Here is a 19,606-nt window from a genome sequence, read left to right as displayed (position 1 = left end):
ATATACTATTACTAATGTGTCCACATGGGAAGGCTATTAGGAAAACCAGGAAATCAACATCTCAGGATGACTGCTAATCCCTGTACTCAATGCCTGCTTCCTTCTTGATGGAAACAGTAGCCACTTCAGACCAGGGGTCCTGTGGATGAGGTTGTGTGGTTCCTCCTTACCACACCTGTGCAGGAGAGCTGAGCCCTGACCGTTTGGTTTGGCCCTGACTGGCCCTTTCTCCTCTCACTACCTCCACAGTGTTGAAAAACTAGCTTGCCCCTTCCCCCAACATCAGGGAAGAAGCAGTACTCTTGGATACACAAAAATCTTTCTCTTTTTTTTATTATATAGAATAACTTTGTGAGTTCATCTACATATGTCCTGCAAACCCAGGTCGAGGGGTGTGTAAGAAGATATGCTGCTAGAAGAGAGGGAACTGGGTAACCTCTCCAAAGACGGACGGGCGCAGGCGGAGAGCTGGGGTATTCCGGCGATAGCCAAAATGACCGTTGAAGCCCCTGATGGCTTTCAGATTAGCATTGTACTGGTCGTGCCCGCTCACCTGCTGGACAGAATGCCCTGGGGGGTGGAGAGAGTAGCCTCAGCCTGCAATCAAATCCCTTGCTCCCCCACCCCCACAGGGCCAGTATGGGATGCCAAGTCAGTTATGGTCACTGTGCCACCTGCAGCCCGCTGAATTCTCAATCCTCACTTGTCCTGAGCCGCTGGACTGAGAAGTCAAGAGTTAGTGAGGTCAGGGGACAGATGACTTTGTAAAAACCAAGCCTCAAACCAGGAATAGCATGCAGGAGGAGTGTGAATGGTATATTCTGACACAAGAAGGATCAGACACTTCTAGGTTTGGCCAAACTTGCCTTGTCCCCAGAGGAACTGAGAAACTTTCACCCTTGCCTCTGACCTATCTGGAGAATATGGATAATATATTCAAATGATGCCAAGGGTTACATGTCTAAAGGATGGCCAAAGGATGATGGAGCTGGGGTGAAAGGAGAGTTCAACTCTTTCAACTCTTCCTTTCCTGTTGATACTAAATCGGGCCTGGGAATGAGCCAGATGCAGCCTGTCCCCGGAGCAGTGAGAGGAACAGCTAAGAGGGGACTTTCTATCTTAACTCAGCCCTGCTGAGCAAATCACTTTAACCCTCTAAACGTATGCTTCTCCAGCTATCCCCGGGGACAGCGCCTGCTATATAGTAACTAAATACAGCCGTGCTGTGACATCATCTGTTCCTGCAAAAGAAGAGAAGCAAGAGGATGCTGTTCCTGGACTTGCACCCCCCACAACCCAGCTTGGCCATCTCCCAGTGTCTGTCTCTGCACTCAGAGCACACCAGCTTCTGAGGGTGTCCACAGTGAGGCTGGAAAGCCAGGTGGCACTTGCCTGCCCCTGCCCAGTTTCTCCTGTTGAGGTATCTCTGGCCTTGTCCGAAGATGTGGAAATAATCCACTATCCAGCCATCCCTTCCTGTGCCGCAGTGATCCTAAGTGAGGGAGAAAATATAGAACATTGTGAGCCGTCCTTCTGGGTGTAAAGTTCAAGTTCCCCTGGGCTTGTCGTGGGGAGGGGAAGACGTTTCAGTCAGGAGAAACTGGACAGAGTAAATATAAATTTGACCTATTGCTTTCAGGGAGAGGCAGCTTCGTTTGGTAGCTAAGAGCCCAGCTTCTGCTGCTGGACAGACTGGTTCCAGTTCTGGCTCTGCCACTAACAAGCTGCATGAATGCTTCTAATGACAGCATTTCTGGACGTTTCCTCATTCATAAAAAGGAGGGTTGCTGTGAGATTTCAGTGAGATCATTCAAATGAAGACCCTGGCATAAAGATTCAATAAACATTATTTTTATTAAAATGAAAATAACACCTACCATAAATAATGGGTTGTGATGATTAAATACTTATAAAATGGAATATTTTATAAAAATGTTTAAAAGTGTGTCCATCACGTTCAAGTTTTTAAATACTTCTATTTTTAAAGGTTTATTATTTATGCATATAAGATCTGGGGTGCAGGGAAGAGATACAGGGGTGAGAGGCTTCACTAGAGACAGAGTGGGAAGCAGAACAGGCAGATCTACTGAAATACACTGCTGAGGGGAGCAGCGGGCAGGACAGAAGTCTGCTATGCATGTGGGCCAGCTTCCTGGCCCGGGGATCGAACCTGTGCTGCAGTAGTGGCAGATAGCTTCATAGTGCTGCGCTTTAACCTCTTGCGCCACCAGGAAGGGCTCCAATACTCCTATTTTCATCCTTCTTCTTACCCCAGATTTTCTCCTTCTGTGATGTAACTGTGATAAAAGTTACATGACTAGACAGCAATTACATCCTCGAGCATGGGAAACCCAAGGTGTGGTCCATAGGTGTGTGAACTGAACACATATGAATGCACACAACACAGGCACAGCAAAGGGCCCCAAGATTTGTCCACAGGATAACACCTCTTGAGTCATCTTCTCCCCTGACCTAAACACAAATATTAGATGCAAGTGTGTTTTTACAGAAATTGGAGCATCAGCCACTAACCTCAGAACCTTTGGTCCCAGGGGCAACACTCACAAGAGGAAAAGCTGGGAAAAGTGAGGCTTGAGAAGTTTCCTTCGCAGTACGTCACACAAGATTCCTCCCCACCCCAGGCAGGCCACAGTGAAGGCCCTGTCCCCTGGAGCCCACCACCCCAGGCGTGTCTAGGCACTTCTCTGTCTTGTTCACTGAGGTCACACCAATGTTAGAACTTTTAGAGAATTTGCTGCCTAAGCTCACCCTTGGGTAGGCCCTGACTTCATAAGGTCAATGAAAATGGGCCCCCCCTGGTGGCAAAGGGGTTCAAGTCAGCACTATCAGGCTGTCAATAGTCACTTCAACATGAGTTGGACCCCCATGTGGGAACTGACCCACAGGGCACAGCAGACCTCTGTTTCAACCACTGCTCCCCTCAGCAGGGTATTTCAATGGATATGCTGCTGCTGCTCCCCACTCTTGTCTCTAATGAACCCTCCCACTTTGGCCTGCACACTGGCTCTTCTATGCAAAACAAACAAATAAAAACGGGTACTTGTTTGGGAGGTGCGGGTTTTTGAGCTCCTAAAGCTTGGGCAAACAGCAAATGCGTTTATTCCCAAACTTACGAGTCAAAAATGATTCTGTGAGCTCGCACTCAACACCGACCGACCACCGTCCTCTTTCCAATTGGGGTTTCCTTAAGAAAACTGAGAGGGTGGCATTCCGGGGGAGTGCTCGCTGCCCGGATTTGGGAAGTCGGGCCTCCACGAGGCAGAGACAGGAATCTCCCGCTGTACCTGCTCAGTTTTCCGCAAAACAGGCGGAACCACGTGGCTCCGGAAGTACCGGTGAGCATGGTAGTCCTGCTGCGCGTTGTAGGGCGGAATTGCCGACCAGAGCTTGGGCCTCAGGTGCTCATAGGTGCGGGCCATGGTGCTCACGGCCACCCCATCCAAGATGAAGCCCTTCTCCAGCCGCAAAGGACACGAGCACAGGTGCGCCATCCCAACCACCGCGCACGACGGCCTTCCGGGTGAGACTGGAGGGGCCCAGGCGGGGGCGCCCTGCGCATTGTTACGTGGAATCTATCAAGCAGCCCCGCGCAAACCCGCGTCCCCAATGACCAGAGAGGCCCGTAGGCTGGTGGGGGAAACTGTATGGCCCGGAGGCGCGGTGACCAAGTGGAGTGAGGCTACTGAGGGCAGACGGTGTGCGTGTCCAGACTGCTCTCTCTAGAAGCTGAGTGGGTTCTTCGCTCCCATTTCTTCAACACAGTTCTGCTGACGTTTCTCTGTATCGACTGGATCAGAGAATTCTGATCTACTTTCAACCCTCATTTTAAAAAGATTTTTTTATTTATGCATACAGAACTGGGGTACAGGCCAGAGGTGCACTGGCAGTGAGAAGATTCATCTTGAGACATAGAGTGGGGAGCAGAACAGGTGGATCCACTGAAATACACAGCAGGGGAGACAGAAGTCTGCTGTGCTATATTTGCCCTTCACAGTGCTGTGCTTTAACCCCTTGCACCACCGGGGAGGGCCCCCTACTTTTATGTAACTGGCAGTTGAAACTCAGAAACCTCCCAAATTCCCTAAATCTATTTAGCAGCCGTCAGATTTAGCAGCACTGTCTCCTGACTTCCACTAAATTTAAAGCACTCTCCTGACCCCACTTCTTTCATCACCTATAATAGTACTTCCTCTTCTGAAATTTTCTTTAAAGCCCAGAAAGTTGACATTGTTCCCCTCTAATTTTAGGCATATATAGGGCACAGCAACGTGAACAATGTTTTTCTGTTTAGTGTGACTACAGGTGAATTACATCTTCTTTGTACCTTTTATTTCCCAAATGTCTTGAAGAAATCCCTCTGTAATGCTTCACTTACAACTTATTCAAACTCCTGTTCCTCACACAAACTAAGATACCATTATCCTCATTACAAGTGAGATAGGATGGGGAGGTGATTTGCTTTTATATTCACTATTAACAGCTTTATTACATAGATGTTAATTAGAAAGACCACATTATTCCTATACATAAAAATGACTAGCCCTGGCAACTCAATACTTTTTAATTTAATCTTTCTACACCAAGACAAGCATTCTCCTTACTCTTCTGAAATTACAGGAAATCACTCCACAGCTTGAGTCTACTCTTAAATCTTTCATCCGGAAAGAACAAGGAAGATAAACATAATAGGTGCAGTTGCAGGAAAACCAGTCTCCCATTTTTTATCCACACCATTTTCCCCGATGGGTAGTTGCCCTAACCAGGGCAATTTCCTGTTTCTTTCAAGTGTATTACCCTGCTCTAACTATACACAGAACTCACAATGCAACAGGTGTCTCCCTAGCACTCAGGCTTACACAGATCACACACAGAGTATAAGACATCTCAAAGGAAAGGGAGATGGGGTACGCATTGCCTTGACTAAAATCCTATCCAACAGTTTTGGTGCTGAGGACCCCTGTACAAGTTGCTCTGTTAAGCCCCTCTGGCTAGGCCCCTCTGTCTGGGTCTGTAACTCACCCTGGGCCCTGAGGAAGAGCAGGCAGATAGCATTCCTGGTGCCAGCTCCTGGAACCGGCTGAAACTAGACCCTGCTATCAGCTCCTGACTCACGACTGAGACATCTGTTCTTGGAAACCCGTCCTTGAGTGTTGTGAAGTTTGTTACTCTTTGAATTTGCACCGGCTATGACGTATGTAACGGCCGATAAGGGCCTATATATTCTGACATTCCTATGGTCTAGGTCTTGTTCTCCTTGTGTGGCCTGCGTGCCTACAGGAAGGCTTGACCCCAGCTAGCTGGCTTAATAAACTCTGCTTGCTTGTGCATCTCTGGTCCTGTTCTTTGTCACGGGGGACAACCGGGTGATTTCTGACCCTAACAGCTCTAACACAAACTTTGTAATGGATGTGCCTTTATTCTTGGGACTCAAATTACTTCCATCTGCAGAAACACTCTCATAGCATAGTCATACTTGAAGCAGTATAATTGTTTTGTAATCCGAGAAAAAAAGGATTCATGTTAGGGGCCACCCTGGTGGTGGTAAGGGGAATGATGTCCTAAAACAACTCTGCAGTCTTGTAGACTCCACCCACTATTCTAGCTTTCTGGATTCCACCCCTTACTCCAGTGACTGGAAAACTACAACTCCCAGCAGTACCAAGGAGAGAACTGTGAGAACCCAAGGGTGGAGCTAAGCAGGCATTCTGGGACTTTAGGAGGCACAAGTTCCATGTCTGGCCAGGAGCTAACCCACACAGTGTTCAAGCATAGTGTCTTGAACACTGCTCCCTTCAGCAGCGTATTTTGGTAGATCTGCCTGTTCTGCTCCCCACTCTGTCTCTGGTGAACACTCTCACCCACTGTACCTCTGCCTATTCCCCAGTTCTTGCATGTATAGTTACAGTATTTTCAGGTAATAAGATATATAAGCCTACTCTTAATTTCTGTCGGCCAAACTGATGCAAACCAGTTGAGTGCATTTTTAGGCATGAATATCACACATATATACATGTGTGGCTTGGACAGGAGTGAGGGTGGGCCACAACTTTCATACATAATCCACTAGTGATTATGCTTACTATGTTGACATAATTATATCCTTTTAGTCTTAGACTAGGGCCCAGCAGATATATCACACAGCCATCCTGTCAAAACAAAATATATTCTGACAGCAAAAAACCAGCAGGTTCAACTAGCAATTTAATCATCTTCCATGAGAGCAGATTTATGACAATTGCCACATTATCTAAGGTAACCTGTCTCCAGTATTTGCAATTAATCTACTGGGACTTTAGGGGATAGAGAGCCATTTTCCCAACTGACTTCCCTGGAGAGGTTAACGGTTCTCCGGAGCAGCAAGCAGAAAAAAATCCAAGGACTACCTTTTTTTCGAAGAACATGCCCACACACACTGAGTTTTATGTTACAAAGGCAGCAAAGTTTAGCTTGTGTCAAGAGTGACATGTAGAAATGAGCAGGAAGGTAAGCAGTAGAGGCAATTAATTCGTTTAATGACTTTTTTTTTTACAAATAGGCCTAAGAATCATGCAATGCTGCCAGCATTAGATGCAATCCTGGGCCATAAGTCTGCACATTCTTTTGCAACAGGTCCAGTGATGGCAGAACCTGTATTTAAAACAAACAAAAAAAGAGGGGACTGTTAAGATCAGAGGGCCCTTCTGCTTATACTTTTAGATCCAAGAGTTATTCAATTTCAAAGAACCAAGGAAACTTATGGATTTATTTACCTTTCATCTCGCCTTTATTGTTTACTATTACCCCAGCATTGTCTTCAAAATAAAGAAATACACCATCTTTTCTCCGATATGATTTTCGTTGTCGAATTACCACTGCTGGATGCACTGAGAGGGAAAGAGACAGCAACCGTTAACCTGACAAGACCCAGTACAGGAGAGAGCTGCTCCTTGTCTAGCTCCCTCATGTACCTGATTTGGACAGGATTATAATCACCATTAGCTTTTCATTTCCTAAAAGCGGGTCTAAGAAAAGCTGGGGAAAAAAATTAGCAACTTTTTATACCTTCTTCCACTTCACCAAAAAGATGGGTACTGTTCATTTTCTAGAACTGTTCAGATCACAGAACTGGAGATTGGACACTCCACAGAGTGGAGAGGGCAAATCTATTAATTCATAGGCCGCAACTCAAAAATAAATAAATAAAACCTTGTTAGGATAGTACATCTAAAAATTTACTACTTTCAAGAACATTTTACATTAAGTACATTTTACAAATATAACTCATTTAAAACTTACCAGAAGTATACAAACTAAGTTGTAAACTTAGTTTTTTTTTTTTAACACAGAAGCCAGGCATACAAAAAATATTAGCAATGAACATTCTCTTGAAGGTTTAACGTGATTGAACGTATATTTGCATTTACTGTGTAATCGGCTTTAACTTTTTGAGGAACTATTTGCTCATGTAACTAAAAAACCCAAAAACTAACCAAATTAATAGGACACTTATCCAGACCTTTAAAACAAAACACCTATTAGGGAGTAGAAAATTTGAAAGAACATTCAACTCTTGACTGGTACTAAGCTTGGAGACCTTGAACCTTCTGGAGTTTTTCTGTTAAAACAGGTATAAAATTTTCATTTCTACACAGAAGGTCAGACCCTGAAAAAAAAAAAAAAAAGGATTTTTCTGATGGGGCTCTGACTATCCTTGAGGTAGGCACCATCTAAGCAAGCAGTCTCTGATGAAGTTTTTAACTATGGGATATACACAGTGACAGCTTAAATTTTTAGATTAATCTAGTGGGGAAAAAAGGCTCCAAGACTCTGGACTTTCAGTCGTAGGCCCCTTTCTCCACATTCCCGTGCATTGTACTTAAGTCTGAAGGGATGTACTTGTTTAGCAGAAAGAATGTTGAGATAATAAAGTTGGAAATTCACAATGTTTAAAAAACATGAAGCATTAATGAATTAAGTGTTCTCTGATCTGTCCCATACTGAGAAGAAGCTTTATCTGCTTGTTTCTCACCCAGTGATGGTTGTTCGCTCTGTCCTTCCCTGACAACCCCCTAGGCCACAGACCAGACCTAGATAGTGTTCCCAAAGGAAAGTCAGCACAGTTGTAGGTGCCAAGATAAACACCAATGCTAGATATTCCCTGCCCACCAAGTCCTCAAGAGGTTAAGTATAAAGATTTCTGAAAAGGCTAAATAAAACCCTCTGAAGAAATACAGGCATAAAGGAGTAAATGAGATCCTTGGCCACAACCCAACACAACTGTATTATATATCAAGAGCTAGCGAGAGCTTCACAGAAAGAACAAGCTATGCCAGGGCTTACAAACCAAGCAGGGAGAGGTAAATTTCATGACCTGAAAAATTAAACTGCAGGAGTATCTAAAGACAGACTAGGGCAGCTCCCTTGCCTGGCTATGGAGGTGCCTTTCTAATAAATCCATCCTTTTAAAATGCAAAACACACACACACACACACACACACACGTGTGTGTATGCATGTATGTATGCATGTAAATAAAGTCAGACTGGGTATCACAAGTCGTTAAGTGTTCTGAAGGCGTCCATTAACTCATACACCTTAGGAAAACTGCCACGAGCAGCTGTTTTAGTTCCTATGAGATTTAGAAGCAATTATGCCAAAGGTCTGAAAAACCCAACTCGGCTACAAAAAATACCACCTGTTAATCTGTACGGCAAAGAGCTAGACAACAGGCCACTTAGCACCTGAACCTCACAACTACATCGAGATTATGGTCCATTCTTCTCTTTCCAACTAGTAGTTCCAGAAAAAAGGAAACTGGCCTGCGATGACATAAGTCAAGATGTTATGATTTCACCTGGTTGAGTTCAATACACACACAAATCATTTATTTACTAAATACCACCATAAGCATTCCCTTTTAAGGAATTCAAGTTGTAATTAACTACAAATGACACACACACAAATTACCACCTGGATTAAGGGCTATGGGGATAGAGGTGTAAATGACGAAGCAAGCAGAAGATGGCTGGATTAGGTTCTAGGATCTGAAGTACAAAGTAAGTAGCATAATTTGAGTGAAAATTAAAGAACAGAAAGGTGTAGAGACTAGGGAAGGAACCATGAAGCAAGACTAACTCCAGAAAGACAGGGCTTTGGTTTCTACAGGGGTAGGTATGTGAAAGGGTCTTTATCTGCTGGACTGAGCTGGTAAGTCACAGGATTAGTAGTAAGAGAACATAAGCAGGGAATGGACAAGATCTCCAATTTTTTTGAACACCGGTCCTGGCTGCAGTAGGGGAAAAACATTTAGGCAGTAAGGAAGCAAAAATACACTTAAAACCATGACCATTAAGATAGCAGTTTGGGCTTCCCTGTGGCACAAGGGTTAAGTTGAGCACTATGAAGCTATCTGCAGCACAATCGCTGGCCAGGGAGCTGACCCACATGGCACAGCAGACCTCTTCTGTCTCACACGCTGCTCCTCTCAGGGGTGAATTTCAGTAGATCTGCCTACTCTGCTCTCCACTGTCTCTGGTGAATACTCTCACCACCCCACCCCAAACCCCAGTTCTCCTAAGCATTGAAAATAAAAAAATAACAGGAGTCTTAACCACAGATGCTTGTCTCACACTGCCTCTCCAACTCAAGCCTTAAGAGACCTTGAGAACAGTAAAACTCTTCCATTTTCCAATGCAGGGAGCTATTCAACTGCCAATCAGGAACTAAGAAAGATTTGTTCTCTACTTACCCTTCTTTCTGAGCTCTGGTTTGCCTTTCTTGACCGTGGCCATCACCATGTCACCTACACCAGCGGCAGGGAGTCTGTTCAGTCGTCCCTTTATCCCCTTCACAGAGATGATATAGAGATTCTTGGCTCCTTTAAAAAAGATGTGAACAAGAAAGTTCATTTAGGCAACCTCACAGGAGTAAGATGTTCCCCCCACTCCCAAAGCCCGTGCTTCCATTCATACTCCCAAGCAGCGAGTACAGGCTGGACACTGTGTTACACCACCGATTGAAGCAAGACAGCACAACATGCTGCTGCTTCACCCAAAAGCGGTGTTCTTACTCTGCCCTTTCTTGACGGCTCAGTGGGTCATTAGCAGAAGGCCTACTGAGTGCTTTTAAAAGGGGGTGTGCAGCAGGGTGCAGCCCAAGGCCTCACCTGTGTTGTCAGCACAGTTGATCACGGCTCCCACCGGAAGACCCAACGAAATCCGGAATTTCGCACCAGAGGACCCACCACGTCCTGCAGGTTAAGAAGGTAAGTAAACAGGAGGGGTCAGTGTCCAGTCTTGGCTCGGGGCTCCCGTCAGCTCAAGCCTCAAACTCAGCCGCACGTTTCGGGAGACTATTACCTAAAGATCCTCCAAGACTCCCCGTACTCCCTCCCTCCACCAAGGGTCAAGCAAGTTTTCAGTGCAAATGGCCGATTCTTCACTGTCACCGCCCTCCCACTGAGATTAAGGAACCTGGGAGACTCGCTCCAACTTGTACAACACGTAGTTCTTCCAGCGGGGGCCCACACAAGTCGCCCGCGCCGGCGTCTAAACCAGTTCACTTCAACCCCATCACTGCAGCAGCAGGCACGGAGCGATCACGCGTACTTCGGTTTAGAATCGGGTCCCTCTATCGCCAGCTCGGCGCGCCAGGCGCTCCCCCTCCCCCTACCACTTTGGGCGTCCTTTCGCCGCTGGCGAGGCGCCGCGGCTCTTCCTCTCCGGCCCAGAGGAGAAGAAAGAACCCCATTTCCCAAAGCCGCCGCTCCCAGCGAAGCCGAGAACCACCACGAGACAGATGGTGAAGGATTCCACCACAGCCAAAATCTTACCTCGCTTCGACATCTTGAGCGCCGGAAAGGGACAGAAAGGAAGTAGACACAAAGCACCCTGGGATATGAACGTTGTCGCCCCGCCCTCCTCGTCACGTGATCAGCGACTTGCTTGACTCGCCACTTCCCCAAGGCGCTGCTTTATACGTAATAAGTTAAGGACTTCGGCCGAAACTCTTGTTGCAAAGATGTAGATGGAGGGGTTGGGGGCTAGGGAAGTGAACGCGTTCTAGAGTCTTCTTTATGATTTGGGGGCACAAAAATCGTGGTTAGTTAATTTACCCAGTGACGTCTTTTGAGGACGCAGTATGACTTCTTTTGAGGGACAGCTGACAAGAGATTCAGAAATGCTCTGTTCGGTGTTTACCAGGAACTCACCAGTGCTTGGGAGTCCGAAAGAGGGCGAGCTCTAAACGCTTTCACTGGAACGTGATGCGTGCCAACGTAGCGCTGCAGACCACACCACATATGGTGTGCTTGTAACCATATCCAGCTTGCTTTGTTAAGGACCTCTTTCACAGCTTCAAATGTTCCATACTTCTGACTTCTCTTTTCTTTAGTTGCTAACATTCATTCATTTATTTGAGGTCCTACTGAACTCCAGATCCTGCCCTGGGCATACATTACACCACATCAGGGGGCAAAACAACATTCTCAACCCTTATGCCGCTCATATCCCAAAGGAGTGGTAGTGTGTTAGACGGTGATAAATATGAGAAAACAAAAGTAGAACAAGATAAGGGATCAGAAAGTGGGAGAAGGGGCAGCTTTGCAATATGAGATAGAGTGTTCAGTATGAATTAATGGAAGAAATTGACATTTAAGCAAATACTTGAAGGTGTGGGAGTTAGCAATAAAGTTATCTAGAGAACAGCGGTTCAGATACAATCATTAGCCAATGAAAGACCTCACATCAGGAATGTGAACTCTGAGAGCCAGCAAGTGAACCAGGTGTGACTAGACAGAATGAGTGAAGGGAAAGTAGTAGGAGATAAAGTCAGCAAGTGAGGAATAATTGAAACAGGTCTTTGTACACTCTATGGACCTTAGAACATTTACCAAGTGAAATGAGTAACCACTGTCCTTTTCAAGCATGGGAGTGAAGAGATCTGACTAATGTGTCAGAAGACTAATGTGCCAGGGATTGAACTTGTGCTACAGTGGGTGCAGATAGCCTCATAGTGCTGAGACTTAACCCCTGGTGCCACCAGGGAGGCTCTCTGTCTCTTGCCTAAACTTCCAAAGCCTCCTAATGTATCTCCTGGTCTCTATTTTTCTCTACATACAGTGGCCAGGAATAATTTTCAGACATATAAATATTACCATATCATGTTTCTGAAAATCTTCCTTTATTTTTTGTTATTGTTCTTGAAATCAAAGTTTAAACCTACATCATGGCCTGTAGACTCTGCTCTGGCATAATTCCACCTTTCAGCCTCCTCTTCCTCCACAGGACTGAGTTTCTCATTCCAGCTCCTGATTCCCATAGCCTAACACATCCTTGAAATGCTCTATCTACCTTGCCTACCCTCTTCACGTGTTTCATATCTACTGATTTTTCAGATCTCTGCATAAATATCCCTTTCTTATAGAAACTTGCCTTGATTTCCACACTTGATCACATCCTCCTGTAATAAGCTTCCTTAACATGCTATACTTTTCCTTATACTTTTATTACAATTTAAAAATGAATAGTTGATAATTATTTATTGAATGGCTCCCTACCCTAACTAGTCTATAAACTGCACAAGGGCTGGGTCCATGTCCTTTTTACTAAAAATTTACCCCCAACAATTAATTGACAAAGAACCTAGCTAAAGATATACATGTTGAATATAAGTGAATAATGAGATCTACCTCAATGGTGCCCATCTTTCAACATCCAAATAACTCACTAAAGACACCTCCTTAAAATTTCATTTTTAACTGTTTTTTTTTTAATGGTTAATTAAAGATAGATGTTCAGCAGTAAGTAGGCCTCCAGAGCTCCTTATCACTCTCCTGGACTTCTAGTCTCAAGCGGGTCCCACTGTGCCCAGTCTAGTCTTTTCATAGTACTGGTTCTCAGTATTCCTCCAGATGTGTCCTTGTTTTGTGCCCTCCTGGGTGGCGCAGTGGGTTAGGACGCAGCACTGCAAGCTAGCCACCGTGGGCACAGGAGACCTCTCCCATCTCACTTACTGCTCCCCTCAGCAGTGTACTTCCTTCATCTGCCTGTTCTGCCCCCTGCTCTGCCTCTGTGAATCCTCTCACTGCCCCTGAACCTATGGCCTATACCCCAGTTCTGTATGCATAAACAAATCTTTAAAAAAAGTTAACTTTTATTTTATGACCTGTCGCCATAAACAATGTGTGTGTGTGCAGATTTGTACTATAACATGCTAGTATCCTACCAGATCCCACCTCCACGCTAGCACCTATTAAGAATGACTTAACTTTTATCACTTTTAGAACTCTCCTTTAACATCTCACTTAATAAGAGTTGAATTTTCATGTTTTCACTTCTAATTTGTTAAGATATTACACATCATGTAGCCCCTTCTGGAAAGCTCACCTGTATACCCATGAAAGAACAGGAGTGAAATACTTAAATAATGTAGTAATTACAAATTAGGCTTTTTTTTTTTCCTCTACAGGATTTCACACCCTATGGACCCTTCTTCCCAGACCACTCTAACAAACCACAGGTCACTTGGGTTGACACACACAACCATTGTGATATAATCCCCTCACACTCTGGTGTTAGAATGTGAAATCCCTGAAACCATGGTTATTTTTGCTCTGTTTCCTGAAGTCACATGGAATATTTGGCCTCGGTAAATACTGCTGTGTTTATGGGCACTAGGGCTTAAAAGTGAAGGTGTTAGGGGGCACCCGGATTTGAACCGGGGACCTCTTGATCTGCAGTCAAATGCTCTACCCCTGAGCTATACCCCCTCTGCTGGAGGAAAGAAGATTACAACTTAATTGTAGTGAATGTAGTGTCTTCTGCTCAGCCATCCATCTTGGTAATAGTAATAAAAATAGTTTTGTATTTATGATTAACTGTTTCAGGTTTTCTGCGTGATTCAAGAAAAGTTTGAAAAGGCAGTGGGGACTCAAGTGGTGGGAGAGGAAGAAGTCTGTTAAGACCCAGGTTTGAAAGTCCTGTGGGTGGGGTGTTAGGATTCCTCTCCTCTATTAACTGCTTACAGTAGCCTTTCTACCTCGGTCACCTTCCAGTCTAGTTTCCATCCTTCCAGCCTATAACCTGAACTGCATGAATCCCCAGTCCAGTGCTTTGCACTCTAGAGGAAATACTTGCCTTGCTCTTCCTACCAGATGTGGCCCTATTGTTTCTGTTCTCTCCAGCATCTTCACTTTCTCTTCCCTGGTTCGTTCAAGCATCATCATCATTTCCTAGACTGGAAAATCCTTCCATTAGCTGTGGTAGCACGTCCATTTCTTCTTTGTTACTGTCACTTCCCCCACCCTCACCCCCCCCACCACATAGTTTTATTAACTGACATGCAGCATTGTATAAATCTAAGATGTACCTCATGCTCTCACCACCAATATTTAAGAGTCTAACACTTTTGTTTTTCTCATTATCTTTTCTCAGCTCCACAGTTCAGCTACTCTCTTCATCTGATTTCTCCACCATGAGTTATGTTTTCCTATGCATGAAAATGTTGTTTCTCCAACTAGACTGCACACTTTTTGAGGGAGGGATCATGTCGCCTTCCTTTTTGTGTCCCCAGAATAGTTAGCACAGTGCCGGTTCCCTGTGAACTTTAGATTTTACTTGCCCTCCTAATCACAATCCTACTTAAACTCAACTATTGTATCACACCAAGTCTGCAGCCAAACAGTTGAATGTTGTTAGAGAAAGTTCACAAGTTTGTGCCACTCCACTAACTTGGACTACTTTGTTTAGAGCACCCTAACCACTACCTGCTGGGTTTACGTTCTAACTCTCTGTCTCAAGCTTTCCACACATAGCCTTATCTCTCCCTTATTCTCTTGGCTGAAAGCCTTAGCTTTTTTTTTTTTTTTTTTTTTTTTTGAGATTAACAAGAATCAAATCAGATGCTGTGGTTGGAGACTAACAATCAACTGGGGTGGGAGGCCTGTTTATACCAATTGCCAATTCCATGATGCATAGATCTCCATCTGCCCATTTCAAGCTACCAAAGTCAGTTAGCTTAAAATTCCTGAAAATTTAACCATGGAGTCTATTTAACCAGCCAATATGCATCAAATCCAGCACATTTCAGGAAACTACAACCTCCATCAACTACCATCTTATACACCAATTCCCAAAATTGTATCTTCCTGAACTCCAGAATTAACTGGATTTCCAAGTGTATACATAACATCTTCTCTTAGATGTCTATTGGACACCTGAAGTTTAATATGTTGACCAACATATGTGGAACCCATGAGAATGGTAGTTGCACTTTATTACTTCAGCATAAGAGTTTTAAAAGAAATTCATGGTTCTGTTTTATAAAGTTAGTCCTTTCCCAGTATATATATATTTTTTTAATCTCAGGAACACCTCCCCCTTCATCTACTCAGCTAGTGAAGAATTAAGAAGACTTATTCTTGCTTCCTGTCTTTCCCTCACTTCCCTAAGTCATCCAATGTAGAGCAAACACTCTCGTTCCTCTGCTTTGGGCAATTTGGGTGTCTGTGCCCCTCTCCAGCTCAGCTCTTCTCCCTGTGGTAGACTAAATAAAATCTCTCCAATATGTTCACACCCCAAGCCCTTTATGTGTGGTTAAATTAAGGATACTGAGGTGCGGAGGTTGTCCTGTATTATTTTGGTGAGCTCAGTGTAGTCACAAGGGTCCATATCAAAGGGAGGCAGGGGGACCAGAAAAAGAGAAGATGTAAAGGATGGAAGCAGAGAGCCCAGGGTGAAGAGCTGTTACTCTGCTGATTGCCTTTGAAGATGGAGGAAGGAACAATGAACCAATGCATGCAGCCTCCAAAAGCTGCAAAGGTGAAGAAAACAGATTCCCCCTACAGCCTGCAGTAGGAATGCAAGCATGCCAACATCTTGATTTTAGCCCAGAGAAATGGATCTTAAAATTTTGGGAGTCTGCAAACTATACATTTATATTATTTCCCCACTAGATTGTTAAACTCCATAGTGAGAACCTTGGTGTGTTATGGGAAATATTTCACACCTATAGTGGTACACACTGTCATTGGGCCACAGAAAGGGCAGGTGTAGCCAGGGATCGCTGGTCATTGGAAATGACATTTTAGCTGGTATTTGCATTTCTTTTGGGGGGGTTGGAAAGATTTTCTGTGTTGTACGAGGTTCTCCTCTCACTTCTTAAAGAGATGGATGGGATGGTAGATATAGAATTAATTGAGTCTAGGCAGGGCAAATTGTAAGTTCACATATTTTCAAATGCTCTGTTTTCATTTGCTCTTTTAATTTTGTGTTTTCTTGTCAAGAAATTCTACATCACCTGAGAAATATGAATGTCAGAACAACTGATTTTCAACAAATTGCCATATGAAAAATTGAGTATTATTGTAAAGGAACTCTAGCAGGCGTTTTGCCAGTAGAGGGGGTATAGCTCAGTGGTAGAGCATTTGACTGCAGATCAAGAGGTCCCCGGTTCAAATCCGGGTGCCCCCTTCCGTAGCTGCAAGTTTTTAACAGGTATTGAGATTTTAACATCAAGATATCCCTATTGCTAAGCAAATGGCGTTTCACTAGTCTCTTCTTTCTTCCTCATTTTCCACATGCAAAACATTCTCCATGTCTTAGAAATACCAAACACTCAGAGATAAACAACAGAGAAGTCTAACCACATCAAAGCATATACCCTGACCCAGTAACAAGAAGCCCTTTTTTATTTTAGAGTCAACAATGCATTTTATTATATATCTTACACTTAAACATTTTACATATGCTTTTAAAATTGCAATTTACAGTTAAATACAAAACAAAAACAGCAACCAACCACCAACAACAAAAAACATAGCAGCAGAGGCTCTCAGGCACAAAATTTAGGAGACTCCAGCAAGTTTTTCCCTTAGCATATTGGAATGTTTCCTTTCCATTAACCTGCCTTTTTGATTGAATTTCACTATAATAATACCTTTATCTTTAGTAGGTATGATACTGCTAATTGGAAACAAGATTTAAAAATAAGCTTATAAACTGTTATTTTGGCGAAGTCTTAAGACCTAAATGATGACTTTTCTCCTAATAGAATGCCAAGATCATCCAGTTAAAAAAAAATCTATTGTCCATAAAATATCTGAAGAGCCACGCCCATGTTATTTCAAGTCTTTAGGCCTTACAGGATGGATGGATTTCTTAATAGGATGGATTTCCTTTCAGTGACCCTGTAAGGTACTTTCCTCAGTCATAAGCTTCCTCCTCGGAGTCTCCATTACTGGCCTAACAGTCTACCCTGTGAGAGGCTTGTATAGGCTGAAGCCCAGTGGCTTGCCCATCTTCACTGCAACTTGGTTCCATACCCTTACCAAGTGATCAACAAAAACTATCTACTCTTTCTTTCTAAAATCTCCATAAATTTAGTAACCAAACTAAGGCATCAAATTTCTGGGGTACCAGAACTGTGATACTCCTGAGTCATTCTTCCCTGACTACCTGCTTTATCTATAATATAAACCATTCACTTTTATCCAGGTGTCTCTGCAACCATGAACCTCTCCAGAAACCTATGTTACTGTAAGTGCAAACAAGTTAATACTGAAGCAGAACAGGTCACAGTATATGAAGGGCAGGAGCATGGCCACAGAGCGCCCCATTCTAACTAACCCTCCTATACTCTTAATATCCAGAAGGAATGCATGAAGCCATTAACTACATTTCCCTTTTGGGTAAAAACTGCACATAAGAGCAGGGCAGGGCGGTATTATTTTGCCTAGTTCATGCTTGACCAGAAGACTAGAAGAACAAATCCACATTTATGTAGTTTCTCAGAGTTTATCAGGACACGGCACAGGTAAAAGCTAGAAGGTGGAAAGTGGATAGCTTCTTTGGGCTGAGAGCTTATAGATGATAAATTTGAAGCCTGCTGTCCATAAGAGGTTATACCTTGGGTCTGGGCTTTCCATAGGACAGCAGGTCTGTTCAGCCTCCAAGGCCAGTCTGGAGACAGTAATGAGAACCATGGAGAAAAATGTGCTCCAGTAATCCCCTGGGGCTCCCAGGATGACACAATGAGATTCCAAGTTTAAAATATCGCAGCTGCCCCCTGACCCAGGCAGCTTGCCTTGCTCTTTTTCCTTTATTTTTCCTTTTTTTGGGCAAAATTTAGTCAAGGGCGACACCCTTGCTCCCTTTATCCTTATATTCTTCTTCTGCCTAAGAGAGATACTGTCAGTCACCCAGTCAATAGACGTGGGTTCCTACCTGTAGGCTATGAAACACCTTTGCCTTGTGTACGATTCTATGCTCAACAGTATCATCAGGGTATTGGTTAGAAATGCATACTCTCTGGGTCCTACCAGAGGCCTACAGAATCAGAAACTGGGGTCATTTTAACAGGCCCTCCAGGTAATTCTGAAACACAGCATTAGTTTTCATCAGTTTGCATAGGGAGGTAACTTTATTTTTGAAAATGAAAATGAGTTTATGGATGTACATTGGCCATTTTAACATTCTCGAAGCTTTCACTCTACACTTGTGTCATGAGCAATAAGGAAAGGTGGACACAGCGATTCTGGGTTAGCCGTAATAAAGAAAGTTGAAATTGGAGAAGGGCTGTATCGGTGGGGTTCTCTCTTCTGATCCTCCAGAGAAAGTGACACTGAACACCAGCTTGGGGGTATCTCTCAAATCCCTTCAATCTAGGGCATCAACTAACTACCAGGCCTGAGGTTGTGGGCGATGGGTCCTCTGGCTCTGGAAACAGGACGCAGAGCTTTCATCTGATTTGTGCCTGTACCATGCTTTCTCTTTTTAAAGACTATAAATGAAAGTCCAAAGTTTTTTTCTTTATGGCTGGGAAAGGAGAAAGACTTTCAAACATGTTTTTTCTGAATGTAGAATTCATGGTTAAAATACAAACGGTGAAAACGACTCTTGTGCTTCCTAAGGAGGGGAGGAAAAACCACCGAGGGGGCACCCGGATTTGAACCAGGGACCTCTTGATCTGCAGTCAAATGCTCTACCACTGAGCTATACCCCCGCACCGTGACTGTAGCTAGAGACGACTCTTCTCAGTACTAGGACCCTGCTGCATTGAGGTGGGAAGCAAAGGTAAGGAGAAAGGACTGAAAGGGAAAAAGGGGGCCAGCCGAAAGCAGAGGTGCCCAGATCGGGGGAACCTCGAAGACAACTGCACTCCGCGGCGCGGGAAGGGCGAAACAAGCCGGGACTTCGAGGCACTGAGTCCGGGAGGAAGGGTCCAGTTCCGCCCTACAAAAGTAGCAAAGGATGGGGGTGCGAGGGGAGTGAAGGGAAGCTAACTGAGGGGCGGGGCAGGGCGTTTCCCTTTAGGTCCCCAGGTTCAAGTCGGGTATTGTCGGGTACAAAGGAAAGCCCCGAATCCGGTAAATCTGCCCTAGCGTTCAGGAGGGGCGCAGCCCACTCTCCACGGGTGCAAGAGGCCACTAGCCTTCCGCAGCCGGGCGCCCCAGATGTGCGGCCAGAGCTGCTCTGCCGTCGCTTCCAGCGTGGGAAGGGTCCGGGGCGAAGCCGGCCGTCCGCGCCCAGCTAGACGCGCCCCTCCCGCACTTACGGCTTGGGAGCGCCGGGGCGCGGGGTGCGCTAGACGCACCTAGGCGCGCTCCCCCC

General features: G+C 44.6%; 2 protein-coding genes and 3 non-coding genes across 5 annotated transcripts; 1 reads left to right on the top strand and 4 right to left on the bottom strand.

Annotated features, from left to right (window-relative positions):
* Positions 1 to 330: 330 nt before the first annotated feature.
* LOC101633102 (chromosome unknown open reading frame, human C17orf98) lies at positions 331 to 3,512 on the bottom strand. The gene is made up of 3 exons (XM_004684265.2): positions 3,306 to 3,512; positions 1,393 to 1,492; positions 331 to 570 (listed from the first exon to the last, which is right to left on the bottom strand). The coding sequence occupies exons 1-3, from the start codon at positions 3,510 to 3,512 to the stop codon at positions 413 to 415; spliced, it is 465 nt and encodes a 154-aa protein (XP_004684322.1). The 3' UTR covers positions 331 to 412.
* A 2,993-nt stretch (positions 3,513 to 6,505) lies between these two features.
* RPL23 (ribosomal protein L23) lies at positions 6,506 to 10,924 on the bottom strand. The gene is made up of 5 exons (XM_004684264.2): positions 10,831 to 10,924; positions 10,165 to 10,248; positions 9,748 to 9,876; positions 6,771 to 6,884; positions 6,506 to 6,648 (listed from the first exon to the last, which is right to left on the bottom strand). Exons 1-5 carry the CDS (start codon positions 10,841 to 10,843, stop codon positions 6,566 to 6,568), a joined length of 423 nt encoding a protein of 140 aa, XP_004684321.1. The 5' UTR covers positions 10,844 to 10,924; the 3' UTR covers positions 6,506 to 6,565.
* Positions 10,925 to 13,695: 2,771 nt separating this feature from the next.
* On the bottom strand, positions 13,696 to 13,767 carry TRNAC-GCA. The gene has a single exon. It is a non-coding gene; the product is annotated as a tRNA-Cys (tRNA).
* A 2,629-nt stretch (positions 13,768 to 16,396) lies between these two features.
* On the top strand, positions 16,397 to 16,468 carry TRNAC-GCA. The gene has a single exon. It is a non-coding gene; the product is annotated as a tRNA-Cys (tRNA).
* A 2,458-nt stretch (positions 16,469 to 18,926) lies between these two features.
* TRNAC-GCA lies at positions 18,927 to 18,998 on the bottom strand. Its single transcript has one exon. It is a non-coding gene; the product is annotated as a tRNA-Cys (tRNA).
* Positions 18,999 to 19,606: the final 608 nt, after the last annotated feature.

Source organism: Condylura cristata, unplaced genomic scaffold, assembly GCF_000260355.1.
Source record: "Condylura cristata isolate star-nosed mole 26May11 unplaced genomic scaffold, ConCri1.0 scaffold00017, whole genome shotgun sequence".
Classification (NCBI taxonomy): domain Eukaryota; kingdom Metazoa; phylum Chordata; class Mammalia; order Eulipotyphla; family Talpidae; genus Condylura; species Condylura cristata.
This window is presented reverse-complemented; position numbering and strand designations above follow the sequence as displayed.

Bases quoted from the DNA above. Each gene is read 5' to 3' on its own strand.
- LOC101633102 (XM_004684265.2), bottom strand. From the start codon at position 3,512: ATGGCGCACCTGTGCTCGTGTCCTTTGCGGCTGGAGAAGGGCTTCATC. The intron at 1,493-3,305 runs GTACAGCGGGAG...TCCCTCACTTAG, and splicing joins TTTTGCGGAAAACTGAGCAG to GATCACTGCGGCACAGGAAG. The intron at 571-1,392 runs GCAAGTGCCACC...TCCACCCCCCAG, and splicing joins GAGAAACTGGGCAGGGGCAG to GGCATTCTGTCCAGCAGGTG.
- RPL23 (XM_004684264.2), bottom strand. The intron at 6,885-9,747 runs GTAAGTAGAGAA...TTTCCCTCTCAG, and splicing joins ACCAGAGCTCAGAAAGAAGG to TGCATCCAGCAGTGGTAATT. The intron at 6,649-6,770 runs GTAAATAAATCC...TTTTAAATACAG, and splicing joins CAATAAAGGCGAGATGAAAG to GTTCTGCCATCACTGGACCT.